The sequence below is a fragment of the Prosopis cineraria genome, unplaced genomic scaffold (genome assembly GCF_029017545.1).
Source record: "Prosopis cineraria cultivar Desert tree isolate PC_DT_omini unplaced genomic scaffold, ASM2901754v1 PC13, whole genome shotgun sequence".
NCBI lineage: Eukaryota > Viridiplantae > Streptophyta > Magnoliopsida > Fabales > Fabaceae > Prosopis > Prosopis cineraria.
The window spans coordinates 12,854,234-12,873,734 of record NW_026555344.1 but is presented as its reverse complement, the minus strand read 5'-3'; the positions used below and the strand labels follow the sequence as shown (position 1 = coordinate 12,873,734).

The following is a 19,501-nucleotide window of genomic DNA, read 5'->3' as shown; positions in this document are numbered from 1 at the left end:
TTTTATTTTTAATAATTCATAATTTTTCCAAACAATAAAACAACACATAACTATTCATAAACACACCCATCACAACACATTAATAATGGTTGCCTTGTGTCTTGAATAACAAGTTTCCCTTCACAACTCCTCTTTCACCACTATCTTTGTCAATATAATTCACATAATTATTTCACAACACTATATATTAATTTTTCATTGAAATTAATAAATAACTCTAAATTAAAGAGTTAGAAAGTCTTAGATCTAAAATCCATATTAACACTAATTTAAGATTTATGCCTCATTTAATTTTTCAAATTCTTCTCTAAATTTCTCGTACCCTAATAAACTATTTTTAAGCCTCAAATCATTTCTAGTATCACAATTTCATCCATCTATATTCTAAAAATTCATTCAAAAATAAATTAAAAATTTTAGAATTATCTTGAAGCCTCAAATCACCTTTCTATAATCTCAAAAATACCTATTCATACTTAAATAACTATTTAATAATTAAAAGTTCATCCCTACATATCAGATTCAATATAATTTCAACAATATAGATCTAGATTTTAACTCAAAAATTCTTAAACATGAGTTTCAACCTCAAGAAAATATTCTATGATATTTATTATATTCCTAAGAGCTTTAACCTATATTTTTAATCCATCATATCATTAGATTAACTATCCTATAGAAAAATTCTAATCAGAATATTTGTTCTATCCTACAAAATAATCACATCACTAGAAAGCTAATATTATTTAGAAAATAACTATAAAATTAATTTTGTAATTAAATAAATTTTTAAATGCTAATCTAAACAGGAAAGTTAGAACATACCTGAAGAAAAAGAAAATAATCCCCCCTTACGAGAAAACGCTGAGCAACGTGAGAGGAAGAGAGAAAAATAATATAAGAATGGGATTGTGAGTCCCAAAATTATATTATTAAAAAAAACTATAAGTCTAAATTTAATTATTCAAACCTTTGGGCCATTACTTGCAATTTTTTCTAAATTGCATCTTGGGCCCTTAGCTGCAATTTTCTCAAATTATAAATTTTTTCATTTTGCTTCTGCTTTCCGCTCCTTACGCATGCGCCTCCTCCTTTTATATGTGAGGAGGCGCCTCACCTTCCCATATCTAAATGATGTGGGACTTCCACAGTACCTTTTTTTTTACTTTCTTTCTTTTTTTTTTTACTCACACACACATATATTTTTTTTATTATTCTAAATGTTAAAATTATATCTTAATAAAATATTTCTTATATAATTTTTAAACCTAAGTTTTAAATTCATAATTAAATTTCTAACCATATTATTATTTCTAAATAATCTCAAATAATATAAATTTCTATTATTATCATCATTTTTTAATAAAAATTTAAATTTCACAACAATGTTTTTTTTATCTAAAAAAAATCAGGATGTTACATGGTTGACCAGATCAATTTTAAGTGAACAAAGTTGACCCAGATACCAAAACGAATCAACCCGAGTTAACTCGGTTCAATGCAAAAAACAAAATAAATTTAGTTTAAGTTACTTAGATTCATGATTTCTCTTCTCTAATTTTTAGTTCTCTTCTATCCTCTTTTCTCTAATATTTGATCTCTCCTCCACAGCCCAAGTTCAATCTCTAACCTCTCCTCTAGTTTTAGTAAGTTAACCTTTGGTATCGAGATCATAAGCTTGTAATGTCATCCCTAACATTACCAAACACACAGAATACCAAACACGAACAAAGTTATGATAACCAAGATTCATAATAATCTCATAAATAGTTATTATAACCTAAGGGTTAAAAGTATTTAAGAAAAATGGAATCTCAAAAAAAACCCTTTAGAAGATCATTTGAGCTCAAACCATAGTTTAAAACTAATTAAATGAGAAAATGGAAGCATAAGAAATTCAACACATAAGATTAATGAATAGAGCAACTGAGGCACAGTGTGCTGCAGCACAGAGTATCGTCCGCCACAGCGAGCTGCATAGAAGGAAATGCCCTTCTCTGTGCCTTATGCCGCGGTGTGAAGGACAATATGCTGCGACGGGAAACCACTATCATGACAACAAATTGCTATCATGACAACTCTCCAGGCCAACTTCTAGAGCTCGTTATTTCAGCGTCTGATGTCCAATTCAAGCAATTCAAGCATTTACACATAGCTCTTAGAGCCACCTAGCTATTAGCATTGGTCTCATACCCAAATATTGAGTGAAATGAAATTTAGACACACAAACATAAAATGGCTCATTTTCTTTCAAAAATCATTACCAAGGTGCCCAAACTCCCAAACCAAATGCCAATAGCCATGGAACCATTTGAACCAACTCAAATAGATCATAAATAACTTGTTCAAGCATTTAAATCACTACAATGACAACTCGAACAAGATTTAGCCACCAAAACCCCAATTTTAATATAATTTCCACAAGGGGTAACCACTTTTCAAAACAACCCAATGGCTAATCAAACACATGAATCAATACCAAATTAACGTTTGCACTAATATCTCGACCTCTCACAACCATTACAACACAGATACAACAAGCCTAGGCAGAGATACCCATAGCTAATAACGGAATTCATGCAAGTTCATCACAAAACTATATATGTCCTAAGTTGGCATATGCATATAATATTCATTATAAACCAAAAATAAATAAAAGGACTATGCAACTATGAGTTAGTCTCCTTGATGCTCGGTTGCACCTTCCTTTCCTTTGACCTTATCAGAGCCTTCACTTATAAAATATAATCATAGGAGGAGTTGAAGATTTAGTAACTAAATAATCTAATCAACTACTCATGTGTGAGAACAGTTTGTGCGTATGTGAGGCAGCATTCAAACATATAATGAACCATATATCCACACATATGGTTGTAGTATAAAAGGCATGATCAACACACCCCCCTTATACCCTCCTTATTTCTTTCGACTGAATTTGTGGGCTGACAACTTAATAGGACCAAGTTCATGTGGCTAAACTAGGCCAAACTCACCGTTAGTAGGACGCAAGCTTAGCCGAAAGCACCTTCACCCACTATAGACCACAAATTCTCCTTGTCTATGAATACTAGGGGTGTTAATGCCCAATCTATCACTTGTAGTACTAGAACTTTCAAACAATATAATACTAAACACTGAAGCTTCTATAGTGCTAGTGTACCATATGAATTTTCAAACAATGTCCCAATAATACATTAGAGTGAACTTCTACCTTCTCACAATGATCATGCCAACATGCTTGAGGATTCCAACACATGGTCATAATATATAAATTATCACAATTTCTCATTTTCACATAAATCATAGAATTTCGCAAGTAGTTATACATAAAAATAGCATTTAGCTTTTCAAATACAAAAGTATTAAAATAATTTTTTATTTCACTTCACATAATTTCAAAAATCATACTTTTATATTATTACTATGATAGTACTAAACCAAAACATTAACTTTAATATCTAACACCCTACCATTCAAACACATATAAAGGGAGATTAGATAATCCAATTACCTCAACCTTTTTGTTACTAAAAGGATTACTGTGGTTAACCAACAAGTCCACACGCGTCTACTATGTGCCACAATGCTCGATTAAAGGCTAATCTACAAGATAAGACCTTTAATTGTCAATCCCACATTAATCACCCCATATGTAATACAACTAGGGGTACCTATTATGCTCAAAATCTCAATTTAACCCTACCAATCCTTCTAACATACTACATTACTATTTAATATCCCAACATATAAATAACACCATCACATTATCCACATTGCTTTTAATCACCCAACCTAGGGTTCGTCTAAACCCTAATAACAACTCCAAATCATTATATAATCCATAAATATAGGTTTAGAGGCTTAACTTAACTACCCAGGACCTTAACTAAGACAATAGATTCAACCATTATCTAAGAAAAATTAAATTAAAGCCCCAAAATATCCTAATCATCAGAAAGGTCTGAATATAGGGAGAAGGAGAAGTGGAAGAAGCTTACCCAAAGCTAAATCTTGTTCCAAATGCTTTTAAAATGAGCCCAAGGTCGAGCTTTAGCACTGATCGTCTCCCGTCACTTTCTTGCAATCCCTCTTTGCCACTTTTAATTTTTGTTTTGATTCACAAACTAATAAACGTAAATCTGTGTACATGTATCGTGGTGCATGGCATAAAGAGCCCCTTCAAAACCTCCCTTCATGCCATAGTGATCTAGCCTTATTCTACAGTTGTCCAATGATCCATAAACTCATTAGTCTCCCAAAAATATCATTAATTAGAAATTCACTTAATTTGACTAAGATACCCTTATAAATAATGAAAATTTTCAAAGTTAAAATCCAGGATGTTACAAAGCTCATGAGTCATGACATAGCATGCCTCTAGCTCCAACGTTTTGCTTCGAGATCATGAGCTTGTGTCGATATGCCTCTACCTCTAGCTCTAGCAGTCTAGGCATTTAGCCTTTAACCTCGAGATCTTGAGAATTATTGACAAATTAATGTCTTATTTATATATTTATGTATATAAATATTATTTTTATTTAATTTTTATGTCACCAATTTGATCATCGATCTAACTGGTTAAATCATGAGAACCTCGTGACCTATTGTTCTTTCCTATTTAATGTCCAGTCTGGGTCTCAAAACATTGGTGTTTGGGTTGGTGTTACTAAATTAGGGCCTATAAGCTCCCAAAATGAGCAACCCTTGGTGACCTAAATCCTAAGCTACTTATGATAGAAGGAAAATGGCAATATCGATAGAATCACTAAATTGAGTGTTGTTTTTAGAAGGTGATCAATCTAATTTTTTTTTATGTATTGGAAACTAGAGACCAAATATGATATAATATAATTAGAAGTTAAATCCTTAGTTACTGAGATATTTTATCTCACCTTTTATTGTTACTATTTTTTATGTGATAATTTTAATGACGCTGTGAAGGTCGACCAGTGATCTTCCCTTCCTCATATAGACCATATCATTGTGCCATATACTTGATATATGTATTATAATAAGGAGTTATTGTACAACTGCTAGTATTAGGGTTTTTCTTAACATTGGTTGAATGGGCTACAAGCTAGCCTGCGTATTTTAAGGGTTGGGATGGGCTAACTCGTCGAATAAAACGACTCCAACCCATTTTCCCAACCCACAAAAATATACCAAATTTTTTAACAATTTAAAATTTATATAATATAAATATATATTTTTATTTCACATTTTAAGAAAAATTAGCAATTAAAAAATTATAAATAAATAAAATAAACATAGAATTCAACCAAAAAATTTATTTTGCTAGATTTTTATTATTAATCATCTTCCCACCTACATGTGTTATCTTTCTAACTAAGAAAGAAAATTTGAATATAGGCCCATATTATTTTTCTCAATGAATTCATATTTGTGATTTCAATCAATAGAATTATGAGATTAACAAATAATATATATTCAAAACATTTCTATAAAAACTAATAAATTATCAATTTCATATGGGCCTACAGGGTTGCACACAAAAACAGCCCAATTCGAGTTATAATGTTTAAATTTATTGAATTTAAAATGTGTTTAGATTCAATGCTTTATCTAAGGTGAATAAAATATATATATATATATATGAATATTTATTTAATAAATATGTATATATATATATATATGTATGTATTCATGTGTATGTGTGTATATATATGTATATGATATATAAAATTTAATATATATATATATATATATAATATTTTTGAAATATATACATATTCGTGTGTGTGTGTGTAATATGATATGTATATGTGATATATATATATTATATTATATTATATTATATTATATTGTGTTAGTTTTAAATTTAATTCTATATGATAGATTAAATTTAATAACTAACATGATATGAGATAATATCATATCAATTTTATAATTTAAATTTGTAAGATAAATTTAAATTAGCTATGATATTATAGATTTTACTTATGAGATAAATTTAATTTATTTTTTCATTGGATCTTCAATAGAAAGGCAAAAACCCTAATCCATATATATTATAGATTAGGACGTGCTTCATATAGTTTTTGAGAGAGTAACAAAAAGTTCTGACAATAAAACATATTGAGAGCCACTAAAAATTCCTAAAGAAGAGTAGTTCAACATTCAAGAAAATAAATGAATGTTTCAAGCGCTAGCATGCCGTTTGAGTTGCAAGTTATTTGTGTGTATATCAGAAAAGGGGGCAGATTTACGTTGTTAGCTCTTGAGATTCAATTACTTGCAGACAACATGTGAAGAGCTCGAAATTAAAAGATAATTCTTCTATCTACTTTGACTTAAACGAGTTCATTAAGTCCACATCAGGATAAGGATTTAAATTTTATTCTTCCACTGCACCTTCTTATTCAATAGTAAGTCAAAATCTTTTTAATCATAGTAGTTCATCAAGTTAAGCATTTTTCCTTTTTTATTATGATTAGTCATTTTTCAATTGTAGTTAAGCCCTATCTACTATGTAAGATAGTCTGGGGTGGTTACCTTTTAATTATTTTGGTAGAGTTTAATAATGGTGGTTAAGTATTTGGTTAGAGGAGGTCACATTAAAATTTCCTATCACCATGCTTGTTAAAATATTACACTTGTTAGCTTTCACACTCATGCTTATTAATGCATTATGGTTATTTAGCCATTTTTCATATGTATGCTTGTCAAAATAATGCACTCGTAAGTTTTCATTACCATGCTTGTTAAAATATTAATACACTTGTTGTCTTCCATATGTATGCTTGTTTCAACAATACTTTTACCATCTGACATTATAGGGGTTATTGTTGCTGGTATATTAAGTTATAGACTCTAATAGTCTTAAAGCAAATTTGAGGCTTTTAAAGCATATTATGTAGACTTATTTAAATAGGTTTTCAAGTCAAGTTATGCTTTGATGGGCTTAGACTTGAGTTATTAAAAAAAAAAAATTCAGACCAAGCCAGACCTCTATCATACCATATAAGCTCTAGCCTATTTGGCTAAAGTCTTGTCAAACCTAACCTATTTCTAGTTTTATTGTCATCTTTTTCTCTCCATTCCTCTTCAATCAAATAAGAGTGTTGAAAATATGTTTAGGAAAAATATAAATTTTTCTTCTTAATTTTTTTTTCAATTATCAATTTAATTCCTAAATGTTTCCTAAAAACAAATCAATCCTTATAATTATTAAGGTATAGAATTATAAAAAATGCATTTTTTTGGTTAAAAAGGTGTAGAATAAATTTTTGGGAACTACACATAAGTCCCACATGGCATATTTAAATACTCAATAGTTGCTATGTGTGTGTTTGGTTTTTTGTTGGATAAAAGTTAGTTCGTCAAAAGTTTATTTAATAAAAATCAATTTAGTAAAAGTCAGTTGTTATAACGAAATTTATGATTGTATATATTTGTTTAAAAGTTAATTTAATAAACTAAAAGTTGTTTAAATTATGTATAGTAGAATGTGCTTTTGAATGCATAATTATCAACAAGGACATTGATTTACAATAATGTATAATTTTTATTATATAAATATAATATATTAGAAATGTTTTAAAATGTGATAAAAAATTTTAGCATAAAATTTTATATGTTGAATAATAAAAAGTAGAAATTAATATGAAGTTTGATAAATTGTAAAAAAATATTTATATATTTAATGTTGATTAAAATTAAAAATTTAAAAAGAAACTTTTTTTTAATGGTACTATCTGAAACTAGAAGGAAACAACAAAAGAAATTAAATGAAAAGAAGATTCCATTTCAAATTTTGAAGCCTGAAACCAATGTTTTTAGAACCAAATTAGATATTGAATTGAAAAGGTTTGCAATTCAAGTTTCAAATGGTTCAATCGGGTTAGATCAATGATTAAACCAATGGCATAATAATTAAATTAAAAAATTATATATGTATATAATAATTTAAATATAAGAAATAAATATAAAATTACTACTTAACTTAAAAATAAAACCAAATATTTTAAATTTATTATGACTTAAGAAGCCATATGATATAAACATAACATCAAATGATTAAAAAAATTGATCATTTTTTAAAAAAAATTTTAAAAAAGAATTTTTTGCATAGTTCGGTTTTTGAAAATCGGGTTTAGTTTTTGGTCCAAAACGGCTTAACCTCCAAAATAATTTTTACATGTTGATCAAACTGAAATCTAGACTGGTCCGAGGTCAGACTAATTCGACCATCCAGTCTAATTTGATTTTTTAATCACTGATATAAACAAAAGGAGGGTATATTATGGGCAAAATTTTAAAATGTTCTGGAAAGAACTTTTAAAAAGCCACTATTTTTAACTTTTGAAAAAACATATTTAATAGTAGTTTGGAAAGTACATTTGAAATGAACTTAATAAAGGAAATCTATAACTAAACAACATTTGAGTTCTAATTACATCTTTAAAGGAATTTCTAAACAACAACTGACTTTTGCCAAAAATTTATTTTTTATAAATTCATTTAGCAAAAGTCAATTTAGTAAAAGTCAGCTGTTGTAATAAAATTTATATTTAAATATATTTTTTAAAAGTTAGTTCAATAAACTGAAAGTTGTTTGGATGATATATAATGAAATGTACTTTTAAATATATAATTATTAAAGAGGACATTGATTAATGATGGTTTGTAATTTTTGTTATATAAATGTAATATATTAGAAATATTTTAAGAATGTGATAAAAAATTTTAAAGGGGTGCTCTATTAAAAATGTTTGGATGATACACAATGAAAAATAATTTTAAATATATAGTTACTAAAAAAGACATATAGAATTTATTACACGCAATTCTGGTTATGTATAATTTGATTTATTAAAAAATTATATAAACAGTGGTATAAAATTTAAAATGGTTAATAATATATATATAATAAAAGAATATAAATAATATAAAATTTTATATGTTGAATAATATATATAATAAAGGTGTATAAATAATTTTTAAATATAAAAAAATATAAAAAAATTATTTTTAATATGAAAATAAATTATTCTTTCCTTCTTAAAACACTGGCAAAATGATGATGAAAATAATGCAAGAGGCTAGAGCTGCATGTGAGTTTTGTGGTCTGTAATGACAGGTGAAGAACAAGGGCAACATAGGAACTTTAGAAATTTTATATATCTCATCATATGCTCATCTAGCTTTTCCAAATGCAAAAGTATCTCTAGTGTGTTTTTACTAAGTGGACTTTCAACAACATTTAAAATGTACTTTAGGGAAATGCTTTTATTCTTAAAATCTTATCAAAACAATATTTGACTTTTAAAAAGTGTAAAAATACATTTTAAAAACTAAATATAAGATATCCAAACACATTTTAAGTTGTTAATAAATCTTGAGATATTTAAACGTGTTACGAGGAATTTCAAAATAATTCTTCTTCTCAAAAATTTTTTGAGTCAAGAAACTATAAAGACGTGATTGTTCATAATTAAAATTCAAGATTAAGTATTAAATGGGTGTGACATAGACGGTAACAATTTGAATTCCTTAAATATTATTATAGATTTTGATTCTTGAAGATGTGTATGAAGAGTATCTCTTAAAAAAAAATTTAAGACTAAAATGATAATTGAAAAAATTATAAAAAAATTTCGTTGTCATAATTTTATTTAGTGAGAATAAGTAAAGAATGAATTTATAAATAAAAAAAATTATATTCTTTTTTTTTCCCCCAGAAAAAACCTAAATTCTCAAACCAACAAATTCAAACGGTTTTCGTAGCGAAAGTAAGACTGTGAGACGAGTACAACAAGCCATATCGGGTTCGGATTGGACGGACGGAAGGACTTAACCGTAATTTGGAGCTGATAAAACCCTCGACACCTCAACACCAAAATTTACTCTTCACTGCAAATGGACTCGTCTCTTCCTCCTCCATACCTCTCCGATGCTGCAATGTCGCAGCAGAGCCAAATTCCTTTAAACCCAATGGTTCCTCAAAATCCAATGGTTCCTATGCCTATGCAGGTTCCTATGCCCATGCCTTTGCAGATGCCGATGCCTTATCAGATGCAGATGCAGATGCCCATGCCCCTTCACATGCCTTTCCCGCTACCCCTTGCCATCCAGGAAACCGGCCAATCGGCCTCTGGGAAGCGCCGCCGAGAAGACGAAGCTCCCGGCACCGAAGTGGCCGAGCAGTCGGCGGCAAAGAGGGTAAAGGGTCAGGACGTGATTTTCAGGATCGTGGTGCCGTCGAGGCAGATCGGGAAGGTTATCGGCAAAGAAGGTTGTCGGATACAGAAAATTCGAGAAGATACGAAAGCCACCATAAAAATTGCTGACGCTATCGCTGTAAGTCTTTATTAGGTTTATTGATATTTGTCGAGTACTTAAGAAAGGGAGCGAGCAAAGGATTAAGTTGTATTTCTCCCTTCTGGCAAGAGGCATTCGATATCTTATATTGAAGATCGTGAGGAGCTAAATAAGTGAATTTTGGTAGCAATGTGAACATTTTTGGGGGCAATAATTCGTTTCATTAAGATGAAATAGTGAAGGTGACTCGTGAACCAGTTGGGAATCTGATGAAGGAGCATTCTTTCATGGATGAGCCTTTTTAGTTTTTGAACATGTAATTGTATTTTAACCTTTGGCAAGACACTGATAGATTACATGAGAAAACCAATTTACCTGAAGCATTCTAGTTGGAAATCATGAATATGATCTGGCACTGACAATTTTGGCTCCTTAAAGATTGTATGAAGAATTGAATATTTCGTCAGTGATCTCGTTGTGTATACAAGGCATGCTTTTAGTTGACTGTAAGGGGAGGTATTATTTTGGTAATAAATTGCTTCTCAGATTTACCCTCTTATATCAAGTTTTCATATCCTATTTACTTTCTGATCTATTTTTTTGTAAGACATGCCCTCCTTTTATGGTAATGCCTGGTCTCTGTTTTTTTTTTTTTTTAAGTAAGAAGGGAAGGAGAAATTTTGACCATATCCATTTAGGGGAACTTTCAGGTTTGCTGATATTGATATATTGTCTACTTCTCCAGAAAAGCGTTTGGCATGAAGGGCCTATTGTTTATAGCTTTTAAGCAGTGGATTCTCAGGTTACTGCCATTTACTGAACCCAATCTCACATTTTTGTTTGTTCAGCGGCATGAAGAACGAGTTATCATCATTAGTTCAAAAGATAATGATGAAAACATTACTGATGCTGAGAATGCTCTCCAGCAAATTGCCAATTTAATTTTAAAGGTATATTTCTGAATTCATATTAATAATTCATTTGGCCTTGTTTGTCTTTTTAAACTATTTTTAATCTGCGTAAAAAATACGCATCCTATAACAGGAAGATGATGGCAATTTCGATGCATCAAAAGTCACAGCAGGACATGTGGCTGCCAATACAATAAGGCTTTTGATTGCTGGGTCCCAGGCGGGTGGTTTGATTGGGGTGTCAGGTCAAAACATTGAGAAGTTAAGGAATTCCTCTGGTGCCACAGTTACTGTTCTTGCTCCAAATCAGTTACCTTTGTGTGCATCTGCTCATGAATCTGATCGAGTAGTACAGGTGGGCTTTTGCTACTTTGATTCTTGTCATTTATGATAATTGGGCATTCACCTACAATGTTCTGATTTCAACATGATTACTAATCTAACCTTGTACTTTGTCTGACAAGACAATTTTTCAGAAAAAAATTATAAATAACTGTTACGCTGGTCTATTGAAATGATTCTTTTTCAAAGTGTATTTAGGGTATGTATTTTCTTTCTTGCTTAGGTTGGCTTCTGTAAGCCAAGGAAGCTTTTTATATTTTTTTTTTTTGGGGCACTTTCACTTTTCTTTTCTTTTCTTTTTTTGTCTGCGTTTGCTGTACACTTGAAGTAACATTTGCCATCCTTGATTATGTTTTAAAAGATACTGGCAATATAATTATGTTCTTAATTGTTCGGTGGCTTGGTTAATTAATTTGTCATCAGTGTCAGTTGATATCTGTTCTTTGGCGTTTCAAGTAATTGTCTGATGGCAATAGCTGCCCCTAAATTCTACTTAGTGTTGCATGTTTTCTATGAGATAAAGTTGATTTATCATTGACAGTGTTGCCGCTGAAACAGGCCAAACCACATTGCTGTATAACTGTAGGGAACTTGGGTTTGTTTTTCATGGTGGGACTGATAGAAAATAAAACAAAGGGTTAGCGACTTGGAAGTTGGAACGAAAATTTCCACTGTTTATGTATAAACCCTTGATATACATATTTAGAGGGCAAAAGGTCTCTGCAACATACACCACGCAACTGCTAGCAGGAAAATTCAAGGGTATCAGAAGTAGGATAACATATAGGATGCTCTTTTTGTAGTTAATGAATGTGAATAATCTGTTTCAGCTTCCAAGGGTTGGTTTGTTTCAAATTGAGAGGTTCTCCTGCTAGTGAATTTAGGGATTTCAAATACTTTCAGATTTTTTTTGGTAGTCATTTTTTGTCCTGCTTTTGCTCTTTCGCTTTGCATATTGGATAGAATTCTTTCAACTACTAGTCTACTACTACTACTTTGAGGATAATCTTACGAGAAATTGTGTGCGTGTGTTGATGCCTATGGACATATAGCATTGTTCAAAGTTTTTCTGTTCTAACCCTTCCTGTCATTCCCTTTGTGGCTCTAAATTTTTCTGCTGAATTTTGGAAAACGTTTTGCTGAATTCAGTTGTCAGGAGATGTTTCTTCAGTAATCAAAGCTTTGGAGGAGATAGCTTGTCAACTAAGGTCTGATAACGGACCTCGATATGCTTATTATTAGTGTTTGTCTAACATTGCTCTTGTGAATTAGTTTGTAGCTGCATATGACTTTAATGCAACTTTAAATTTTTAGGGAAAACCCCCCTCGACAAGTGATTTCTATCAGCCCAACATACAATTATGCTGCAATACGACCACCTCAACCATATCTTGACCCAACTTCAGGTTATTTAACGTTCTATGTCATAATACTCCTAGCTGTCAGTTAGCAGTTGTATCAAGTTTTGAAATATTGTCTTACAACATCATCTTTAGGACAACCAATCTTGCAGCTGATTATGTTACCTTTGAGATGCTGATTTCGGAGACATTGGTTGGTGGGCTGATCGGCAGATGCGGCTCAAACATTTCGAGGATCAGAAATGAATCTGGAGCAACAATCAAGGTTAGATCCTGTACTGCATTAGACCTGTTTGTTGTTGATGTAATTGATAGTTCAAGACATTTATGTTTCATAAAATCATAATTGTTGATGGTGCCTCCCAGTTACAGTTGGGTCTCTTGGAACTTTGATATAGTGTCCTGTTCTGCGTAGTGCAATGCAGTGCACATAACTTTGTGATTCAAAATAAATATAAAAAACGTAGAAATAAAAAACACGCTACTTTCAATCACCTTAACAATCAACCAAAATCCAAATGTTTAGAGCATAAATTGCTTATACAAGAATATCAAACATTATTATTATTATTATTATTTTGGGAATACGAATGTCAAACATTTCAAAACTGAGATTTAATGAGAAAATTGAAATCACTTGATGAACAATAGTCACTTTTTTGAAGAGGAAATAAGGAGGGGTTGAGGGTGAAAAAAAAAGAGAAGACTGATAGAAAAACAAAGAATTACATGATAGAAAGAGACCATATCAGAGAAATACAGTGATGGAGGAATGAAGAAAGGTTGAAGCAAAGCCATGAAAGAGGAAATGGGAATACTTGAACAGAGAGAGCTTGACAGGGAAGTATGGTGATCAATGAATGATCAAGTATTTGAACAAAAAGTGGAAGAAACTGGTGAAAGATAGTAGAATTCACAATTTACCAGAATTGAAGATGGACTTCAGAAGTCTGAGGAAGGGAGAAATGGGGCAAATCTGATGAGGATGAGGGCTGAAGTGGGTGAGCTGTAAATTAAGCCTGCAACAGAGACCAGTTTTCAGCCTTTCAGAAAACATGGACCAGTTTTCAGCCTTTCAGAAAACACAGGCATGAACGAATTAGTTATTAATATTTTCAGCCAACAAATTCTGGTGCACTGTGACTTGTACCGTCTATCACAACATTTTAAAAAAGGCAATGTCTCGAGTATGAGATAAATGATCGTTATTTTATTGCATTCATTTACTGTTCATTTTACTTTTACTATTTCTGTGCTTGAATCTTTCTGTTAGATTTTCTTCTAATAAATGGTTTATGGAAAATGTTTCAGGTTTATGGGGGTAAAGGTGAACAAAAGCATAGGCAAATTCAGTTTGGTGGTAGTGCTCAACAGGTGATTGTGTTTGTTACTGATAATTTAGCCTTTTGATGCACATGGAAGCATAAGAAAGCCTGTATTGAAATTTGAAACATTTCTTTTGTCAATGTATTTTCATTTTGGTAGGTAGATTTCATGGCTTAGATACTGGCTAGGCCCTCTTTAGCAGATGAATGGATAACTGACTTGAGATTCATGATTGGATGCAATAAATTTGGACTAAATGTGCAGATAAGACCTTATGGTTTCAATAGAAATATCAAATAACCCCTCTCAGTAAAAAAATGTAAACAAGGAAATTGGATCAGTTGTATAGATCGTTGGGTTTTGTTTGTGGGAACTTGATTCAATTGTTTTAATTGGTGAATTGTCTTTCTTTCTGTTGTTTTTGTTTTTGTTTTTTGTTTTTTGTTTTTAACGGTATGTGTATTGTATTATCAATGAATTCCAAAATTGTGGTTGTGTAGGAGTGGCTGAAAGTTTGAGCTTAATTGCAAAACTTGAAACACCTGGGGTTTATTTTGCTAGAATTTTATTTGGCACCTGTTCTCTAGTCCTAGAATTTTGATCCTCTAGGGTTCAGCATTAAGTGTATGTGTAAGACACTCGTGTGAATTAACTTTCCATTTTAAAAATAGAAGTAAAATCAGTGATTTATACTTGAGGAACAGTTGCCGCTTGTATCAATAAAATTTTGATTGTTGGTTTTTTCATTTATACTTGAGGAACTGTTGTTGCTTACATCAATAAAATCTCGATTGTTGGTTTTTATGTTTATAAAAAAAAAAAAACACAAATAAGTATTTTTACCTTTCGAGATAAGGATGCTAAGTGGATTTATTTTAATATGTTCAAGTACATTTTGGCAGCCCTGAGGAGTTTAACCTGTGCCATGCCATCCCTTATTGATTTGTTTCATTTGCAGATTTTTATAAATTAATATCATGTTTCTACTTTATTAAATTGGAAGGTTGGACTTTTGAACAGGTAGCATTGGCAAAACAGAGAGTTGATGAGTATATATACTCTCAGTTGATACAACAATCTGGCACCCAATAATCAGCGGAGGTATTCTTCAAAAGCTTTTCTACAGGTGCTTAAATGGGGAATGTGGTTATGTGGGTGGGGGAGGGAGACTTGGCAAATTTAATGTGTTGTCTTGTTATAAAGTGGCCCCTGTTCTACCCTAAGTAGATGATGACCGAAATTTTAGTTTGAGCCAATATAAACAATGATTTAGTATCAATCAGTTTTATTTTCTATTTACATAAATTGCCAGACCATGTTTTGCATTGAAAATTATCAAGCCATGTCCTATGCTTGGACAGGCAAGGAATAATTGATATGCCTCCTATTGAAAGGTACAGTTTAGCTTTTCTTTATTATACAACTAATTTATACCCAATCTATTCAGTTTCCGGAGAAGACAAACCTGTAAAATCAGGATCTCTAGTTCTCATCTATGCTTGCTGTGCCTTGAATCCAGCTTTCTTGCTTCAGAATTGGTGCCATCATGGATGTAAGTAGGATGTTTACCTACATAGTCACCATGTGTTTACCCTAGTGCTGACCTGTGGATAGAGTTTTTAGTTTTTCAAACTTTGGTTGTACCGTATCATTGTTTTAAATTAAATTAAATTTGAAAGTTTGTGTTTTTTGGGTTGTCTATAAATTATGGCACTATGTAATAGGCAAGGTTTCATGGATGTTTGGTACGGTTTTCAAGTGCTTTATGCCGTCTCTAACTATTAGTTTTACAATACAAAGTATTATGCAGATTATGATAAATGTTTGGTATGATATTGGGGATTGTGAGGAAAAAGTTTTCTTAATTAAATAGAAAATAGAAATTGTGGAATTACTGAAATTCCATATGCCATTTTTTTTCTTTCCCATCTTCCTCATGCGACAAGATTCGGGGAAGAAACCAGCAACAACACATTAGAAACCAGTTCAGTAACGCGAGATTCCACTCATCTGAGGTCTACACGACATTCATATTCCCAGAAAGATTGGTAAAATCCTTTACTTGAAAGGAAGATTGGTAAAAGCTAACGAAAATGCTAAATCTGAGAAAATGGCAGCATCCATACTTTAAATATATCAGGAACTCATTGAAACCCTAATGTAGGGGGATGGTTTGGTAGCTTCAAGATCAAGGTTCAAAAAGTTGAGAACTTAGGCTATGGTGCAAAATAAGGACGAGTGGAATGAGAATGGGGAGGGGGTTGGAATGGTTGGACCTTCCATTGTATGGCAAGTCAGGAGAGTATAATGAGTGATGAAAGAAATTAACACTAATGTGAGAGGAAAAAGTAGGTAAGAGACCAAAATGTCATTGTCTTCTCTTCCGGAAATGTTACAATTAAATTACTTTGAGAATTGAGGATTGAAACAATTTTCCTTTTCCGGATTCAAGCAAGTAAAATCAAAATTCTGTTTAAACTAACAAATGTTGCTCTAATTTGTAATAATTTGACCTATAATTTATAAGGTTGTAGGAGGTTTGGTTGATAGGTAATTTGTAAGTGATTTTTTAAGTTTGGAGGTATATTCTGGCCATGAGCTTTCTGGATCTAAGCCATGTAATTTTATTTTATTTTTTAAATAAATCTCTCGAGTGTTGAGGACCTCAAGTGAAATGTTGGGCAATGGGAAATCTCAAAAAAGCATGCCAACATTCTTGTTGCTCTGATAGGAGATATCTCGAAGTTTCAGTGGCATTAAGAACAAAACGAGCAAAATTAACTTAGTATATTTCTCAATCTTGAATTATAAGGATTGTCTTGCCCTAATAATTTTTCAGAATTAAGTCAGCATTGCACCAAAAAAAAAAAAAGTTTGGACTTGTGATTCTTGCTATTATGATGCGAATATTAGATTGTAAAAAAGATTTTATACTTTATTAATTTATTAGAACATATTAAAATGTCTAAAATGAACGACCTTTTAGAAAGTGAGAAAAAGTAAAAATGAACATTGAATTTAACACTCTAAGATTCTCTAATATGTACATTTAAAGATATCATTTCAACAATTGGGACTTAATATTGTCCCCAAAAAAACAAAAAAATTGGGATTTAACATGGCTGAGATCAAAATTAGTGAATCATACTAAATATCAGATAACTCTCACCCCAAAAAATATCATTTGAACAAGTTATGCTATTTACATTGGGGGACAATTTTGTTATTATGTTATTTATTAATTCATTCCAATTTTTACCCTGAATAGAGAAATCCAAAGAAATTGAGTTTAGGATGATTTCTAACTATTTGATTCTTTTCTAAATAAATATTACAAACGCTGGCTTGAATTGCATGTTATTTTTAAAATTGTTGTATCTGCATTGATTTTTTTTCTTAAACAAACCATATGTTATATGATATTATCAATCAAACTTCTTGCTTGATTGTAAAATTGTCTCTAATAAGAGAATATTTGTGAGCAATTAGAAAAATATGATATTATCAATCAATATATTTGAGTCAAATTGGGCATTGAAGGGAAGTTTTCTTTAACTTATTATATTATTTCATGCACAAGATTATTTGATCTTAAGATTAAGATATGACTTAATTAGTGTTGAGTTTCTTCTTATTCAGTCCCACTGTTAAGTCAACTTTTTTTTTAATTTCAAATAAAACAGGAGATGCAAACGTTTTTGTTTTTATTTATTATTTTATCCATTCATCTATTTTCTTATGACTCATAAGTATCCTCTTATTATAGGCAATTCTATTTAAAACACAGTTGATTACTAAACATGAGCATCTTTCTTAGTAAAAATTTGAATATTAATTTATCACATTATAAGAGATTAATTTTTTTTCATTAAATTCAATCTTGCTAATATCTATTCATTTATTTAGCTGAATAAAGAGAAGGCCCCAAAAAGGAAGTATTTCGATGCAGGATGCAAGGAAGGCTCGAATTCAAATTTCATAGTAGTCCATACTCCATAGTAGTAAACACTAAGTAGTTGCTTAAAAATGATAAAACATTTCCCCTGCACTTTTTTTAAAATGATTTTCCTAAAAAAACTTCTACTAATAAATATTATACACTTGTATCATTTAGACAAAGGAAACCCAATCAAATTTTTAAAAAACACATAACTTTTTTTATAACTTCTACAAACATCTCCAATTCTATCTTTTCTCTCCAAAAATGGACTCATTTTCTAATAAAACCAAACACGGTCCAGTAAATAGTAATGACCAGGATTTGCAGCTTTATCTTTCATATGCAGTCGCACAAATTCCAATGTCTATTTTCTCCCACATAAGATATAAAATTTAGGATGAGTCATTATCTACAAGTAAAAGTAATGCATCTGACTTTTCGCTCAGGTCTGCTGGAACATCTGGAAGACGCGTTGCAAGAAAATCTATTCTGGAGAAATCTCTCAGAATGTCGACATTGCTTTCTCCAGTACCCAACAAATCACCAATGACATAAGGCTTCAATCCAAAGTTAACCTCCTAAGTCATAATTGCAAAAAGCTAGAGGCACGCTGGACACTCCCAGAAACAGGCTGGATCCATCTTGACATTGATGGGGCTGTCAACTCTATCGAGCTGCTACTTGTGGTGGAATCATACGTGACGATAAAGGGAATTGGATCAAGGGTTTTTCCAAATAACTCGGCTATCATCCTAGCACAACAGCAAAACTATTAGGCATTTTAGAAGGACTTCAACTCTATTGGAATGCCCATTTCGACAAAATCAATGTTGATTTAGTGGAAGCACTTTCACTTATCCAATATAATTTTCCCGATAATCATCCTCTCTCTGGAATTATCAATAAAGTCAGAACTCTTGTCATGAAAGATTGGATCATTACCTTCAATCACACGTTCAGGGAAGCAAACAGATGTACGAACATGCTCGCTCACCTTGCATCTCGTGATAATCTCAACCTTACCATTTACAATCATCCACCTCTTGGATGCAGAGCCCTTATGGAATCTGACATAATCTGATTCTTCCTTCTTTTACATGATTTTCCCATTTCCTTGTATTAAAAAAAAAAAAAGTAATGCATCTCATTCATCAGAATTTGTGCAATATACAATAGAGCCAACCTGGTCTGCAAAATACAAAGTCAAGAAGCCCTAATCACCCATGTGTTGGGTTATCGTTTAATTCTTGCATGAGTAAATAAATAATAAGCCAATAGTCTCTGCAAAGTTTTTTTTTTTTTTTTTTTTTAACCTAGAAAGATTGACAAAGTAACTCACC

The 19,501-nt window shown here is 31.2% G+C and overlaps 1 protein-coding gene across 3 annotated transcripts; it reads left to right on the top strand.

Annotated features, from left to right (window-relative positions):
* Positions 1-9,847: 9,847 nt before the first annotated feature.
* Positions 9,848-15,987, top strand: LOC129291115 (flowering locus K homology domain-like). Of its 3 annotated transcripts, XM_054928287.1 has the most exons (9): positions 9,848-10,320; positions 11,130-11,231; positions 11,326-11,547; positions 12,684-12,742; positions 12,849-12,940; positions 13,048-13,160; positions 14,207-14,269; positions 15,242-15,322; positions 15,669-15,987. In XM_054928287.1, exons 1-8 carry the CDS (start codon positions 9,880-9,882, stop codon positions 15,311-15,313), a joined length of 1,164 nt encoding a protein of 387 aa, XP_054784262.1. In that variant the 5' UTR covers positions 9,848-9,879; the 3' UTR covers positions 15,314-15,322; positions 15,669-15,987. The 3 variants fall into 3 exon arrangements, 2 of the variants coding, with proteins under 2 accessions (XP_054784262.1, XP_054784261.1); XM_054928286.1 differs by having other exon boundaries at positions 15,242-15,987; XR_008588644.1 differs by lacking the exons at positions 15,242-15,322; positions 15,669-15,987 and having other exon boundaries at positions 9,849-10,320; positions 13,031-13,160.
* Positions 15,988-19,501: the final 3,514 nt, after the last annotated feature.